This window comes from Struthio camelus, chromosome 7, assembly GCF_040807025.1.
Source record: "Struthio camelus isolate bStrCam1 chromosome 7, bStrCam1.hap1, whole genome shotgun sequence".
In the NCBI taxonomy this organism is placed as follows: Eukaryota; Metazoa; Chordata; class Aves; order Struthioniformes; family Struthionidae; genus Struthio; species Struthio camelus.
The window spans coordinates 30,423,675-30,440,386 of record NC_090948.1 but is presented as its reverse complement, the minus strand read 5'-3'; the positions used below and the strand labels follow the sequence as shown (position 1 = coordinate 30,440,386).

The window sequence follows — 16,712 nt, the reverse complement described above, 5'->3', positions numbered from 1 at the left end:
TGTAGGAGAGGCGAGAAGTGCAGACCCTTACTAGAAATCCAGCAGATTTTGGAGGAATGTGGCTCTAGAGAGTAATCATTGGCTCACTGATTTTTAGGGCTTCCAGGTGAGTAACAAAGAACAACAGCAACAACAAGGCAACTAACCTGGCAATGTTTCCATGAACAAGAAAGTTTAAATTAATTTAAGTTATATGTGCCTTCTGTATTTATAACCTCAGGCTTGAATAAGGAGAGGGGAACATCAGCTCTTATTTTTTAGTTACAGTACTGTTGTACATGAGCACCTTTAACTATGCAGGTTAAAAAAAAAAACTTTGCTTTTTTTGCTTGGCAAATACAAGCTTGTACATTTTTATTCTCCCACCTCCCAGCATGTGATCTCCGCATATAAAATAAAAAGACTTTCTGTAGGTTTTTATGACTTCACTCATCTGAGAGCTTAACTGAACCTTCGGCTTATGGTCAGCAGCCTATACATTTGGTTTATCTTGTCCGTAAAGCATTTATTCAGACAGAGGCCAGTACAGAGTGCCTGCATGAACAGCTCAAGGGATTGTCATGGTTTGCTGAAGTAAGAGAAACAAAAACCCAGAGTTTCCTTTTCTCTTGCTCTTCAGAGCAGAGCACAACCTGCATACCACGTACTAGATCACTCAGCCCTTACAAAGCCCCTACAACTCCAAGCACAATTACAGCACGTGCACTACCAAAAACAAGATGGGGAAAGGGAGGTATAAGGAACACAATCCTGTCATTTATCACAGTACTTCTTCCAGGCTCTTTTCTCTAATAAAAAAAAATATATATATAAAACAAAAAAACAGTTGTCTCTTGAAGGCACAGGCCCATTTACCTCATTTCAGAACCAAGCAAGCTAAAGTGTCTTTCAGAAGAAACCCCAAGAGCTTATTACAAAAACAAACAAATTTCACAAACTTGAAAATTTTTAAAGCTCACACTTGGGGGGGTTGGGGGGAAGCAAACAAAAGTACCTGCATTTAGAAGAGCTTTCAGACACCACCAACCGCAGGTCCACCAGAGACCCTTCACCTGCACACCCTTCCCACCAAGGCCAGGGCAGGCCCCTCCTATCCCACTTGCCAGTGCACTCAGGTGTGGTTGATTTGACTCTGTTTCTTAAGGCCTTCCCCACTCTCTCTGAAGAGCTAGGCTACAGGGGCTCTGGGATCCTGTTATGTGTGCGTGCACTCAAAATTGGATTACTTTAAGATGTTCGGACTTTATTAGAAAATTTTCCAAGCACAGACACTAATTTTTGCTGCAGCTTTATTTACAAAATAAAAGTATATTGTGCCTTTGAACAATGGGAAATTCATTATTTCAGGAGAGCATGAAATTCAGCAGAATCCCTGCTCCAGCAGGACGTAGTGCAAAGTTGGAGGCATATGAAAGCAGAGTGTTGTAATGGAAACAGACTCTGTAAACCTCAACATCCTATGCATGGCAGAGTGCTTACAGTTAGATAAAAGGCAAAAAAGGTGACAGAAGAATCCAAGGACATCAAATAAATGACTGGTAGGAACGGAAGCCCAACCTAGGAGTCTTACAGTTTCCTTTCCCAGTCACTAAGCCACCTGCTTAGCTCTGGATTTAGTAAATGGTCGATACAGCGTGACAAATGTACTTACTGCCTTTTGGAATCGGAAGGAGAGCACACACTTCTACATGTTCCAGAAGAAGTAGGGTAGGTGGCAAGGTACCTACCTGTGAGGACACATCCCACCTGTACAGGGAGATGAACTTTTCCTGGTGTTAGGTAAACCCTCACCGGCACAGTTTTAGATGTTAATCCTTAGAGCTGTCAGGCCCTGGCTGAAGAAATTAGGAATCTCTGTGATAAGAATTCCTGTTTCCTTTCAAGATATGCCTTGTTTGCATCAGCCCTTGGAAGAAGTTGTGCAGAATTAACTGAGACAAAGCATCCTCTCGCACAGGAGACAGGAGCATGCATTTTAACCTGTGGAGTCTACTCCATCCTGAAATTAAAGGACTGGGAGAGGTTTCCAGCCAGGCACGCTGGCAAGCAGCAGGGCAGGCTCTCGTGCTGCTCCGCAGGGCAGGAGAAACAGCGCTGCCCACCCGCGCGCCGGCCCAGCCCGCCTCCCTGGCAACCCAGAGCTGGGCTTGCACCAACAAAGTGGACTCCGTGTCAACGTCGATGACAAAGAAAGGAAAAAAACCCAGACTTTGAATTTTAATGCAAGGTTGCTATCAACACCATATGCAAGGATGACAAATCTTTCACTGCTGAGGTGCCGTAGTGTTATTTTAATTATTTTTCAAATAAAGTAAATACAACTCTTAGATTTAAATTTTGCTGATTTCACAATTTGTGGGTTTGTTTTATAAAATTTTTACAGTTACATTTTTCAGAATGCATAAGAACACTGGATAAAAATGCTTCTTTAAATGAGACAGTTTAGAATACATAAACTTTTGAAATACCACAGTCCTATTAAATTTCATGATGCAAAAAGATTGGTAGTAGAGATATTTCCATATTCTTTCCAATTGCATACATTCATTCAAAAGTTCAGAATCCTTTTTCCCTTGGAAGTTTTTCCATCTTAGCTTTAAAAGCCAATGGACTTATGTAAAACCAATATAGAATGGAAATTACTTCTGGTATCATTATATTGACATGCAAGGAATTTACCACTGAAGAATGTTCTACAATTTATGTTTTTATCTAATAGAATACGATAAAACCGAACTGCATGTTGTGTGTGACATATTAAGTAATATCTAGATAGTTCTTTCCAAATGTCTAGATAGTTCTTTCCATTTATTTCAAAACAAATTTTCAATATCAGACAGTGATTTGAGTGCCTTTATTTTTGATTGTTTAATCTGCTGCTGCTTTTGCCCTGATTTTATAAGTGACTAAATGCAGTTCCCACGGGTTAGAAATGAAGTTGTTAGCACTATTAGCATCTGAAAAAATAAAGTCCAGAATAATGCAGGATGGCAAACCAAGAATTCAGACAGCAGAAGCTGTTGGCCACTACTGAGAAAGCTGGCTATAAAGCCTAATTTTCTTCCCACCTGGACACCTGACACATCCCCAGAATTCCCTGAGAGTTTTGATAATTAGGCTCTTATTTGTGTATTTACTTCCCAAATTCTGATCTTCGATGACGTGGTTGGTCACTTGCTTCAATGGAAGTAACAGGTACCCATCACATATTCTATCATCATATATTTCTATATAAATCTTGTTTAACTCTTCTGACCATGAAAAAAGGAGTTGCATCTGACAGGATAGGAGATATTTTGATACCCAAGCCCTGCTGATCATTCTGGTCAGCAAGAAGGGAAGGAAACTAACCACGGGGGCATCAATAATTTCTAGTTTCATGTGCGAACTAACATAGTTGTTTCAAAAATATACCCAACCGGCGAACTTCTGTTATTTACCCACCATTTGTGAGAGCCTCTTCTCCACTCCAGCACGAGCCAAACTAAGACAGAATAAAGAGTCTGTTTATATATATATATAATATAAAATATATATATCAGCTGGCATATAGTTATGATATATATAAGATAGGATAGGCTTTTTGTGGTCCATAGGGATCCTCCGAATAGGTTGCTGTAATGCTTTACATAATACTCTTTCTAGCCTACAATTGGACTAAAATCACAAGGGGGCAGAGAAAGCTGTACCCCCCCCACCATGAGAGCCTCCACTCTTCCACCTGTGATTTTGAAAGGGATTGTGCTCTAGAGACAGAAATGTTACACTGTAAAACCACAAAAGGAAACATATTAGCAAGGACATTCCTAACTACAGAGGGGGGTCAAATATGGCAGCTCCATTTATAAATCATAATACGGAAGCAACAGAGAGTCATTATAGCCTTGCAGTATCTTTCTCACCAAAAGCTATAATAACAGTTCAACTTCACAGACGCTTAACAATGCAGCTCACCCAGCTCTGCACGTGGGACCTCAGATGCAGCCTGTGGAAACATTTCCTCTGACTTTACTGAACTTTGGACTGGGCTCTGCTAGGGCACTGTTAAATACTTGTCTATTTTCTGTATTTAATTTTCGACTTGATGTTCTAGAGACAGGATTAGGACTGCTCATTAAAATACCCACAACCAAAATTTGAGGCAACCCTGCTTAAATTTAACAAGTGCAATGGTTTATATTGGCTCTCCTGCAGCTGACCTTAAATTCAATTTTGCTCAAGTGGAAAGGCGTCTGAGCTATGTACACTTAGAAGTGGGCCCGAGTTTTTCTTATATCCCTTGCCATCCCACTGTATTTCCTTATTAGTAGGCCTCTGTCTCTAGCGATGAAAATGGTATTCAGGTCAACCTGTTCTTTCTTAATTGCATTAGCCACTTGCCTAAGACTGAGGCTTCCTCTTCTCCTGGAGCTGCCTTTGCCTATTAACATGTGGTCTTTAAATATATTTCACTCTTAACATTGCACTTAAGCTGTCAGGTGAGATGGATAGACCCTGTTTTAGGCAGACTAAGACGATCGGTGGAATGCTAATCACAAAATTCACATGAGTGGAGAAACCCCTTTTTATAAAGGAAAATAGCCATTCTATATGCTGCTGGTTATACTGAATGTCCAAAAGCAGAGGGAAGAATTGCATTTGTGTTCTGCATATGAGATCTAATTATATTCAGAGTATGTTTTTTATAGCTGCAACATCTTCTGGAACCTTACTTTATACATAGAATCATCTTCCCTCAGGAAAAAAACCCTGCAGTATTGGTTTTCATTTTCCAAGTTTTTTTTAAAATTGCATTTTATTAATATTTTTCAACATGATAGCAAAGATCTTGCTCACGCACACACACGCACGAGCATACACACACTCACCCATCCCTCCTGAAGCAAATTCAGCAAATGAAGAGCTGCTTCTGGCTTGAGAATTTAAAATGACTATAGTAGTAACACGGCAAATTCCAGCAGAAGGAGCTGCATTACTTTAACTCGGGGCATCAAAATCAAAAGACCTTTCAGAGGTCTATATTCAGATACAAAGAAAAATACCTTCTCCCTATTTATTTATTGAATGCCATTAGATTCTACATACCTGTCAAAATCCAAATAGCCAGCTAATAATGCATTACTGAACTCCAACATTAGTAGACACTATAAAATTTCCCTTGGCTAAGCTAAAGTTTCAAGTTTAACTTTATTCCCAAGGACGCTCACTACATTTTGAACAGCAAATAAATATCCTGAAACTATTTGCTAACTTTTCAGTTTTGAAAGGTAATGTTTGTTCTGAATGCCTCTAGGTTAGTGCTCTGTGAAATATTTGTCAAAGAGCCACAGCACTTTCCCTAATGCTTTGTTCATCACCGTTCAGTCCACTTTGCTGCAGGGTAGCGTTCCAGGAGGGCATTTCTCAGCTGAGCTGTGTGGATTTTGTCTCTAGTCTCTACAATGCAGGTGACCTGGGAAAAAAATTGGGAACATTCTTAAAGACATGGCACCATTCTCAGACAACGGTATTTCCAACTCAATCCTAAAATACACTCTTAAAAGCAAAACGATCAGCCAACATAAGAACCCTGGACCTTGCAGTCCTTATCTATGCAGGTGAGAAAACTGCTAGGATAGAAATTCTGGGGCTCTTCCAGTCCTTTAGCATGATCTGCAAACCTTCCAGTGCCCCACTCCAGGGCCTTCAAAGTTTGAAGGAGATAGGCTGATCCTCTCCTGGCTCCCGGGCAAATAGTTTTCCGCTGTCTCTAACAGGTCTCTCTGAAGTCATCCATTAGCAGCTTCTCTTTTCTGTTCCCGGGGGAATATACCCTCTGCTGCTGCTGTCTCACCCATCTTTGACTCTTGCCTCACCAAATTTCCATGTTTCTGGGCAGTCTGTGTTCCAGTATCTCCAGCCTTCAGTCCTTCTTTTTAAATTCTCCTCTCCTCTCCCATGGACCTAGCCCCAGTGCCATATTGTCCCTGCAACACGCTGGCTGTGCGTTAATCTACTTACACAACTTTTATCTGTTTTATTCCGATTGTGTTTTTGGTTGTTGCATCACTTCTAGTTTTCTAGTCTAGCTGTTGCTAAATCAAACTAAACCCAGGCAAACCTGAACTTGATAGTTTTCTTTTTAGTCTTTACTTTTCTCTGTGAGTATTATTGACAATCCTATTGCCATGCCAGCCACGCAAGATGATAACTTTAATGCTATTTTTTCAATTTTTCTTTGACATATCTTTTCTACATACTCCCACCTCTACTGCACCATTCTAAAATCTGGGCTCCCCTTTGATGTGAGATAAATATACCAAAGTCTGCCAAAGGTGAGGCACCGATGTGATGGTGCATAATGGAAATTATAGTTCTAAAATTTAGACCACTAACTTCAGTCCTCTCTGATCCTGCTGGAACTATCACTGATGTTGAAAGTGCCACGTGGAAAAAAGGCCTTGCAGAAACGTGGAAATCTAGTGAGGAAAGGATCCAAGATGAGTCAGGGTGCAGCAGCAGGGAATTTATTGCAACAGGCATATCTATGGAGAACAGAGAAGAAAAACTAGTCGTGATAACTTTAAGGTGGATTACTAGAGGAAGATGCCACGTATAACGCTCCTATCAGAACTGCATCCTTTAAAGAAAACGAGGTAAAAAGAAATCTTAACTCAAATACGTTTATGAGGACATTTCTAAATCGGAACTTGGTGAATTCATATTTCCTGGAACGAGCTTAAAATGACAACAAGCCTTTAACTAAACTATCGAGTGAGAACATGTAATGCTAGCTCCAAGTTATCCTAAAAAACTATGAGCTCCTTCTAATTAACTACAACTTCTTAAATATTCATCATGAATTAAGCCACATTTCTGATCTGTTTTTGTAATTCTTTGTGTCCTATTTTAAACACAGCTCTATTCTTTTTAAAAACTTTGGAATACAGATTAGATGCCAATTGCTCCGCTGAAAAAGTTGGATGTTGTCACAAGAAAAGGACAGTCACAGAAGACAGAATTACTTAACAATGAGGGAAGAGGAGAGAACACAATGATTGGGAAAGATATCTAAAGGCACTAAAGAACCCATTATCCATTCTATGGTTAGTATAAAATCCTCGCAGCTTTGCGCTCGTATTTTCAAGTGTACATATTCATCTCTCACAGAGTTTGTAAATAAAAAAAAAACAAAAACTTTTTTTTTCCTCTGCAGCAATCATGCCTGAGCAAAGCAATCGTTGCATTTGGAACTAGTCTGAACTTGCTAGGTTCAGCTTTGAATATTTGGCAGCAAGCCATTACTCTGCCCTGGGAGCAAGCCTGGGAAAGAATTTTGATTTACAGAGCTAACTATCCTTCTCTCTGCCCTTTTCTTTCTGCTGGTGATTGAAGCCAGATAGAATGGGACAGACTGGAGCCAGACAGCTTGTAAACATTTTGGACTAACACGCTTTCTGCGTGCACAGTGCCTAACACAAATGTGGTATCGGCTGTGAATATGTTGTAGAGTAGTGTAAATGAAATGACAACAACAAACAGCTCTTGAAATTTACCTAACCTTTTACATTTGCCTAATAAAGTAAGAGAGAACATTTATTCACAAGAGCAGCAAAGAGATAATCAGTCCATGTTTTGTAACAGCTACAGATCCAAAAGTCAAGGAAGGCAAGAAAGCAAAGTGTGGGAATTTGCTTTCTTGCTCAGATTAAGCCAATTTCCACTGCAGTTTTAGATCTCTTCATAGACCCCCTCCGTCTTCTTCACTTCACTCAGGAAATATGATTTATAGGGGTGTCCAACAGGAGAACCCTCACGTTGCCAGGCAGGTGATAGGTACTCACCTAGATGCCCTCTGCAGGTTACATACCCACTGACCAGCTAACAGTAAGTGGTCTTATTTAAGAAGCAATCACAGAACTTGCTGCCTGATGTTTCTTAAACTGAGGACATGACAACCCATGACAGCTAGAGAGAATCTGAGTGGGCAACTACAGCTTTAGATTTAGTTGAAAATCGTCAGCCCTCAATACTAACACTGGACATAGGCTTTCTGATCCAGCAGAGCTCCCACTGACTTCAGGATCGCGCTTGCACAACAGACCTTTCTTTTCCATGTATCAAAAAAGCAGTACATTTTTACAAACTTCTCTGCTTCTAGATCTTATCCTTCCTGGATTTAAAAAAAAAAAAAAATTATATGTTTCCATAGCATTGTTAAAATAATCAGCCAGATGGATCTTTTACTACTTTGGATTTCTACTCTCTGTGGCAATAATTTAAAGATTGATTCTAGCCTAGGGGTTTAGCTCACCTGTTTTTTATAGCAGGCTGACAAATAATGGAAGATAGAATGGTCTTTGCTGAATATTTGTGTCTCATGGGTTTTATTTAATAACTAGAAAAGATAATTATAAATAATTGAAGGAGAGGGACAAAGGCTAAACAAAGATTACACACCAACATAATCTGGATATGTCTAAATTAATTTATTCACAGGAATTAACTAGTTCCATTTCAAAGAGAGGAAAGTTGGTATCTTCACAAATGGAGGAGATGTACTGAGTTCTATGCTGTGTGATTTGGGCAACAGGGTGGATACCCCAGCTCCCCTTTATCTGAAAGTCTCACGTTTGGCCACTTTGTCTTTTAAATCATATTTTCCTAGATATTCAAAATGAAATTTGTGCGCCTCTCAGCTCCCTGTTGCCTACTCCCTTGTTGTAGGCTGTCTGTGCAGATAAAGACATTAGGTGGACCTGAAAAGTCAATGCTAGAGAACAGAGGAAACGTGAGTAGCATTGTTCATTCAAAATATTTAGAGTCTTTTGTGCTTTTCCAGGCTCAGTGTAAAGATAGATACTAACCAGCTAACACTATTCCTTATGTCCCATTTACTCCTGTCTCATCCACTGAACCTTTGTATCCCACTTCTATAATCCTAGAAACCATATTCATACTCTTCTTCTAAGCCATTGATCTGTGGGGATTCAAAACAACTGAATATTTGTGATGCACCATGCTCAACAAAAATATAGGTTTGTTTGCAGAGAAATCACTGGAGTTAGAAAAGACAAATTTGATTTGTTATTTATATTTACTATATTATATATTTACATTTGAGTCCACATTTTTCTTTATACATTAGTTGCAGTTCTGCAAATAAAGTAAGGCTTTCTGTTAAGAAGATCAACACTGGGGGAATTTTCTAAATTATTCACTAAACACTCACTGCAGGTTACTGCACATTATATTTGACAGCAGCACGTGAGGCGCTGGTGCAGGGATTAGCTGCCAGATAGCCCACAAGGTCAGTGCAATGCAGTGCTTGAGAAAGAGCTCACACCTGCCATGTTTGTTACTTAGTTGTGCAATTTGAGTCCTTGTCTTCTGGCAAACTCTTGTATTCACATTGGTGAGCACTAGCACAAACAAGTTATCACAGCATTACATAATTTAGATCAAAATCAAACAGGCCTACTCACAGCCTCCCCAGACTCTACTTCTTATATCTGAAATTGGAGTATAATATTCTGTATAGGGTTGGTGTGGGATGCCATTACAGAAAATTACCGAATTCTTTTGGAAGGCCTCAGAAAAAAATGTATTATCTGACTTCCCACTCCAAATGTCTCCATTTTGCAGATGGGGAACTGAAGCAGGGAAAGAGCCGCTCGCCCAAGGTCATGCAGGAAATGCTTTAGGAATGATGGCATCCCTTGTGTAGCTAGACAGCTGCATATTCCTCTATATGCTCTTAACAGGCCAGTAATATGGAATATGTTGGCAAGTGGGGACTCTAGTTCTCCATATTCTCCCCTGGTCTTTTACAAAATGCATGTAGGCCCAAAGGGATTTACTAAGATTGACCAGAACACACCAGAACAGTTTAATGACTCCTGGCCTGAGGTGAGTAAACTTTACCCAAAAGCACGTATTACACCGCACAGGGTGAACCAGGAAACTCCGCGCCGCTGGGGCACAGCGTGATGTTATCACAAAGAAAAAGCCACATTTGGCTTATGAACTGAAATTTGGTTGCACAGAGGGAGAAGCAACGTGATGGACGCTGTTTTGACCATCGGTCTCTTTCGAGGTGTTCCAAGCCCTGGCTGAGCGGGGCCCCCGGAGGCCCTTGGGCAGCTGGGGACTTTCGGCAGGGCTGGGATGGAGCGAGCTGCCAGCCGCTGGGAGCCCCTGGCGGCCCTTGCTGCGTCGCCCCACGAGCACTCCTCTACCCACGAGGACGTGTATGTGGCAGTTTCGGCGGCAAGGAGAAGTCTTTCCTAGAAACTTGATGAGTTCCAAGATGCTCTTTTTCAGCTGAGTTGCCTGAGGCCTAAATATCAGACCACCCTTCGGCAGGCAAGCTGTTAACGTGTAACACAGCCTTGTGCGGCTTCATAACAAAGACTGTTTTTCCTTTCATTATTAAGTCATTTATTGATTTTGTTTATTGACTTTTCCTCTGAATCAATAATAGCACAAAATGAAAGAGATTTAAATAGCTGTAAAAAGGTTTGGAGATGGAAGCAACTTAAGCAAGAAATTTTCCCATTTTGGATCTGAGGGACACCGCTGATAAAGGATAGGGAAGGACCATAGAAGCAAACTGTAGCCTCATCCCACAATTTGGGTAATCCTTAAGGTCTCTCTCTCCAGTTGGCTGGTGATGCTGGCTGATGTTTCCATTTTCTATGACCTTTATTTTTGTCTAGATATTCTTGGCCATCCTAACCGCTTCAAGAGCTGTGAACTGTGAAGGGTCTACTAGATTTGCTATTCTAAAAGGTGAGCTGCTAAGAATATTATCTATTTCAATATTGGGACTTTGGAAGCCATTTCCTAACTGCTCATGTAAAAGTGAGTTAGATGTGCTCCTGGTAAAGCTTTTTTTGCTTCCAGCATGTATTAAGTTGCAGTCCTCTGCAGGACAGAAATCCAGTACGAGCCACAAGGTAAGTGAATCTAAACTAGAGGTATGAACCAAAAAAAACTCTCATATATTTCCAAAGAATTTGACCAGCCAATCCTACCGCACAAGCCCCTTCATTAAGCAGCTGCTAAATCTAGCTGTAGTCATAAACCATTCAAGGAAAAAAGGTTTGTTGTCCCACCCCATTTTTTAATTACTTATTTTCACTAGTGACATATTCCAAAAGTGATTTTTTCAAAAGAGTAATCTGAACACAAAGCATCCTTTTAGAAAGTCATTACTACTTCATGAAATCAGGCTATCAGCAAAGATCTTCCCACAGAGCGTTCCAAGCATATACCAGATGAACAAACGCTAATCTCTCATTTCACCAGAGGGAAAAAAAATCCTTCATTTCCCTGACAAGCAGTGAATAGAAGCCATGTTTCTCTGACTTGGAAATGAAAGGGTAAATCATGAGGATGATTAAATACGAAGATGACAGTCTTGACAGGACTGATTTAATATTTCAAATAAGCCACTATACTTACTGCACTGCTCTGTCTAATGCTTAATCTATATCCACAGTCAAAAGTGGGTATTAAAGTTAGAGTGCAGTGGGTACAGCTGTAATGTCTTTCTTCTGGTTGCCCCCAGTTCAACAGAGGTATACTGTATACATAGTAATTCTTGTTCTTGATTCAGATTTATATGCATGCTTAACTTAATGTGCTATGATTTCCACCGAGCAAAACGATTCAAAGTCTGCTTTAATAGTATATGCCTAAATTGCTTTGCTGGCGCAAGGCTTTGGTTCTTACAAGCAACAACAACAACAACAACAAGTGAAGCAATTCCCCCCACATATGAATTAAATTTAGTATGAAAATAGGCCTGTTTTTATATCTTGACTTTGAGCAAATTCATTTCAATGCTTAAAGATAAATTTGATATTCTACCTTTTTTGACTACCCTTTGTTCTAGTTTTCAAGTAAAAACTTCATGATTCACTACCAGATATAACCACCTGCAAAGTCACTCAGGTCTATACATTTGGATCACTACTTTGTAGCTCACATCTAATTATCCAATAGCCTCTCACAGACTGGTTAAAAGCCATCATGCTAGTCCAACCTCCAATTAAATTATTCAGGGACATAAATTCCTCCCTTTAATCCTCTTTAGCACAACTCAGTGTCAGATTCCTGAAGTGGACAATCAGTGAAAACAGACTGGGTTTAAAATGTAGGTAGTAGTATATGACGCTTTTGACATTCAGAGATTGTATTTAATATGGCTTTTGATAAAATTGTCTCATGGTAAAGGCTGCAACAGCAATGGAAAATTGTTCTAACATTCTCAATCAAAAGACTAAGAGAGTAGATTTAGTTTAATGTACTTAGCAGCATGAACAAAAATTACAAGTCTTATTTCATAAAAATCACACTGAGAAGTCTTGTAAAGAGTTATAGGGTTTGTAGAGCCCAGCTTTCAGTCAAGAAAAGGTTTATCAGAGTTAAATTAATTACTTATGAATCTGAAGGATTTGTCTATTCATTTCAATGTCATGTTACCTTCCAGCAACCAAATGAGTATGCTGGCCTATCTTCATGGTGTACTGGAGAATGATGTAGATTTAGTCCTAGACACTTCAGGGGACTATTAATAGCATGCTTGGAAGGATGCTCCTGAACTTCATTGCAGTCCTTTGCTACAGAAGTCTTTAATCTAATCTAGTCTTTATTTCTGCAAAAGAAAATGCTGAGCAGGTCCTTGCATCCAGGTGAATTCGCACCCAGTACAGGAATCAATGTGGAACTCCTGCAGCTGCAGAATTTAGTGAATTTTTTTCATATTTAAACACCAACACGGAACCAACTTGCTTATTCATTAGTCTTATTGTAAGAATTCCAGTTGTGAGTCAGTTTACCAAAGATCCCAAGTTTGGCCCTTTCATAACACTACCACCTGCGATTTCACAAACTCCGTCAGATTAGACCTTGACAATAGTAGCATGAAATCAGTGGAACCACACCTTTGCAAAACCAGTTGAAATAAGAGTTATGCTATGAAACAAACAATCCTTTAAGCGCTGACATTAGCTGGCAACGCTTCCTCACTGTTATTGTATCAAATATTCAGCACAGGAATAACGACCTTGCTCTGTGCTCTTTATGGACAAGGTACAAGACTGAGGCCCTAGTTAAAAATGGGGATTCCTTAAGAGCTAGGGTGTTATTCACATCAATTTAAGGCAATTTGATCTTGGATAATTGCAGCCAGCCTACTCAGCTAGCTCTTCCCATTCTGAATGGATGCTGTAGCTTGCTCATCACTTCCGGCACAAAATTGTTCTTATGACAGTTTGCAATGTTAACAGTTGGAGTACTTCACTGACTCTGTTGCAATAGCAGGCAAAACAGGTCCTGTATTACTTATATGCCTGTTAAGTGTTTGGTGAGGCAAGATGATGTATAACACAGAAGAGTTTATCTCTGCTGATTACCTATCATACTGCTCTCAGAATCACTGTGCACACTGTGAACTGTATTCACTGCTGGACTGCATCCAAATTCCACACATAGAAATACAGGAAAACAGAAGAAACATGGGGAGATCAGTACTGCTAGAGAAACTGAAACTGCATTTTATCTTACCTCAACAGTGAAGAGCTCAGATGTCACAAATAAGTGTTCTTGTTTGATATCCAATACTCTAGATGAAATAAAGGATAAATTAGAGATCACAATAAGCTTTGTCACTGTAAAATAACTAAGTGTTTGGACAGTAACCATCTTTGCTGTTTCCAGTATTAGACACTTCCTCAAAGATGCAAAGATATTTGCACATTGAAATAAAAAGGAAGGGGAAAAAAGGTATTCTGAACTATTAATTACAATAATGCAAGAAAAAAATATCTGGACTAATTTAGTTAATTAGAGACTTTCCTACAGATGACATTTAGAAACTTGTCCAAATCTTAATAATCTTTGTGCTACTCTGTGACTATAGCTCCTTACTACAAGTCTGACTTACCTTGCTTCCTCCCGAGCCAGAATCTCCAGTAACTTTGCAATGTCTCCTGGGCAGTCAGAAAGCACAAGGGAAAATCTGCACACTCTGTTATCAAGGGTCAGGGCACGAGCTATGCACTGTTGCAGCAAATGTAACTCCACGTTTCCACTGCATATAACAACTGCCACTCTGAAAGGAGAGAGAAAATAGGATTTTTGATTAGTAGAGATTTGTGCAAAGGAATCATAAATCACAGACACTGTATTCAGTATCAGCTTAACAGCTTCTGGGGCAGCCCTTTGGCAAATGCATGTTACATTTCAGAGCAGCTCCTGGCTCTCAGTATCCATTGCAGGAGTGAAATGGGACCCTGAAAGCTGGATGCATTAGCTTGTCTGAATCTTGGGTCTGAACCCAGTCCTGTACATTTTCCCACTTATTTTAGCTGTACTGAACTGAAGTTTGTTGTTGCCTTGGCTGTACTCTATCAACCTGTTCTGAAAAACTGCTTTACTCAACAGTATTTTAGTGTACGATGCTGTGCATTGGAAATTTTTTTTTGTTTTGAGTCCATGCATGTTTAAATACATTCTGAGCTATGTCCTGAGCCAAGGCTCAATCCATTTAAGCACTGAGTGCTCAAACACAGACGTAAGAAGGCACTTACCCACACGTTTTACTTTAAGCCCAAGGGTAATCCCATTGATTATCTGGGCAAAAGCTCTCAGGGCTGAGAGGCAGGTGTCACTGAGGGACTGCGGATGAAAGCCTGGCTTCTTTGCCTGCTCTCACAACTTGTTTCCTTATACAGCAGGCATGGTCCCATTGGCAACAGGGACAATTTCCACATGTGGAACAAGAGGAAGCAACAGACTGACAACAGCAGCATGCTCTCCTTGGTGACTGCCCTGGCAGATGTGACCAGGCCTTGTGCACCTGCGTGCAACAGGTTTTCTCCTAGTCATTTGAGAGCACAGGAAAAGGATCGTATTTGCCTGGTCTCCAGGCTGACATTTGTCTTGATCTACGTGGTGTTTTGAGCTGTGTGTGGTCTCTTCAGCCTGAAGTAAGTGCCACTGACAAGCCCATTGCTGGTTCAGGGGCAAGAACTGTCTTGTCGCTCTAAAACGAGCACTCTCCCACACCTCCATTTCCAAGGAGAAACACACGCAAGCCCATGCTTTTACCCAGCTCCCTGCTAAGCTCTCTGTTTGCAACAGCTGCCTTACCTTTTACCCTTCAACTCTGGCAGCTTCCCAGCAATTAAAGCTGCAAGTCCGATGGCCCCCTCTGCATCAACTGTGGCTCGCTCATACTCCAGCAATCTCAGCATCGAAATGAGGATGTCCTCCTCTCTAAAGGTGAGAGAATTGTGTCAAAACAAAACAAAACGGCTACTAAAAGCCGAACACAGTGTATTTATGTATTAAGGGATACCTTCTATCCTCCCAGTTATTTAATGACCATTATTACATTATACAAAGCTGTGCTGCTGAGGATGAATGCGCATCTCAGGCATGTTATTAACTGAAAGACAGGGCAGTATTTTTTACTAGAACCATTTTTATAGTTAAATTCTAGGGGGTATTCTGCCAATCGGGCCTTCCAGTGAAGAGTTTTTGCAAACGCTGCCATCAAATGCTGTAGAAAGCAGCAAGAACATTAGCATCTTAAGCAGCAGGTGAATGAGGGATGAGGGAATATTAGCAGTGGGTGAAATGTTTACTATACTCTTCTTCCAGGCAAAGAGTGAGATATGTGGGATTGGGCTCATTGCCTGCAGGGCCCCTTCCTGGAACGAAAGGCACACTGCCCACCCAGGCCCCCAGAGCGCACACGATGGCAGCTTCTGCCCAGCTGCTTCTCACCGTACAGGAAGAGCAAGACCTTACCCTGCTACAGCCCATTTTTCACATACAGCAATGTTCACACGATACTATTCCTTTTCTTCACCTACCTCACAGCAACAACTTTATCTACAAGTTTCCCAGTCAGCTGCAAAGAATTGCTGCCAAAGCAAAGTCCACTCACATCTGCAGATTTCAAAATACAGAAATAAGAAGTTGACTGCTCTAGACATGTTCCGCATTTTTTAGAGTCCTGACATTGTTTTGTGCCCCCAGTAGAATAAAATAAAATGAGCGCAGCACATTGTTGTTATATGATCTTAAGTTATTTGATTTTTGTGTGACAAAAATGAGTTTTGTAACAAAAGACCAAAGATCTCCCAGAAAGAATTTGCCATTTTAGGCCCCATTAGGAAAATTCTGATTCTACACCTGCATGGTCTCACTGAGCAAGGGGCCCTGTATACGAGTGCTTTTCAACGTACAGTGAGGCCTGAATTAGTGAATAAGAACTAAAAGTGGCACAAGGTCTGAAAGCTGCAGCAGGACAGTCAGCAAAGAGGAGTAAAGACAGGCAGAAATTACTGAGAGAGTAAAGAAGTTGTTTATCCTTAAAACTTCCATTTAATCCAAAACTTCAGGAGATTCAAACATCAGGTAAACAGGATATTCTTAATTTGCTTAACAGCTGAGTTTTTCCTGAGCAAACGGTATGAAAACAACTGAACCATGTTTATAAATGCTGTTGTTCTAACAACTGTTTCATAAGTCTAAATATTTAAGCACCAGATTTTTCTGCCTTTACAGAAATTAGTGTTTCATATGGAGCTTTCCCATTGACTTCAGCTGTTAAGAAACCTCTTGAGAGCACAGCGGTCAAATAATTACTCTCTTATTTCTAAGTATTCATCTGAACATTTCACGTGCACTGGAAATAGTATTGGAGGGAATAGTGT

General features: G+C 40.3%; 1 protein-coding gene across 1 annotated transcript in view; it reads right to left on the bottom strand.

The window, feature by feature from the left end:
• Positions 1 to 2,278: 2,278 nt before the first annotated feature.
• Positions 2,279 to 16,712, bottom strand: part of LOC104152640 (L-threonine ammonia-lyase) — a 35,270-nt gene continuing 20,836 nt past the window's right edge. Inside the window, exons 8-12 of the mRNA XM_068950580.1 lie at positions 15,867 to 15,942; positions 15,139 to 15,264; positions 13,931 to 14,098; positions 13,552 to 13,609; positions 2,279 to 5,452 (exon numbers count right to left, since the gene is read on the bottom strand). Of these exons, the coding sequence (XP_068806681.1) occupies positions 5,354 to 5,452; positions 13,552 to 13,609; positions 13,931 to 14,098; positions 15,139 to 15,264; positions 15,867 to 15,942 (527 nt within the window). The 3' untranslated portion in view covers positions 2,279 to 5,353. The remainder of the gene's footprint in view (positions 5,453 to 13,551; positions 13,610 to 13,930; positions 14,099 to 15,138; positions 15,265 to 15,866; positions 15,943 to 16,712) is intronic.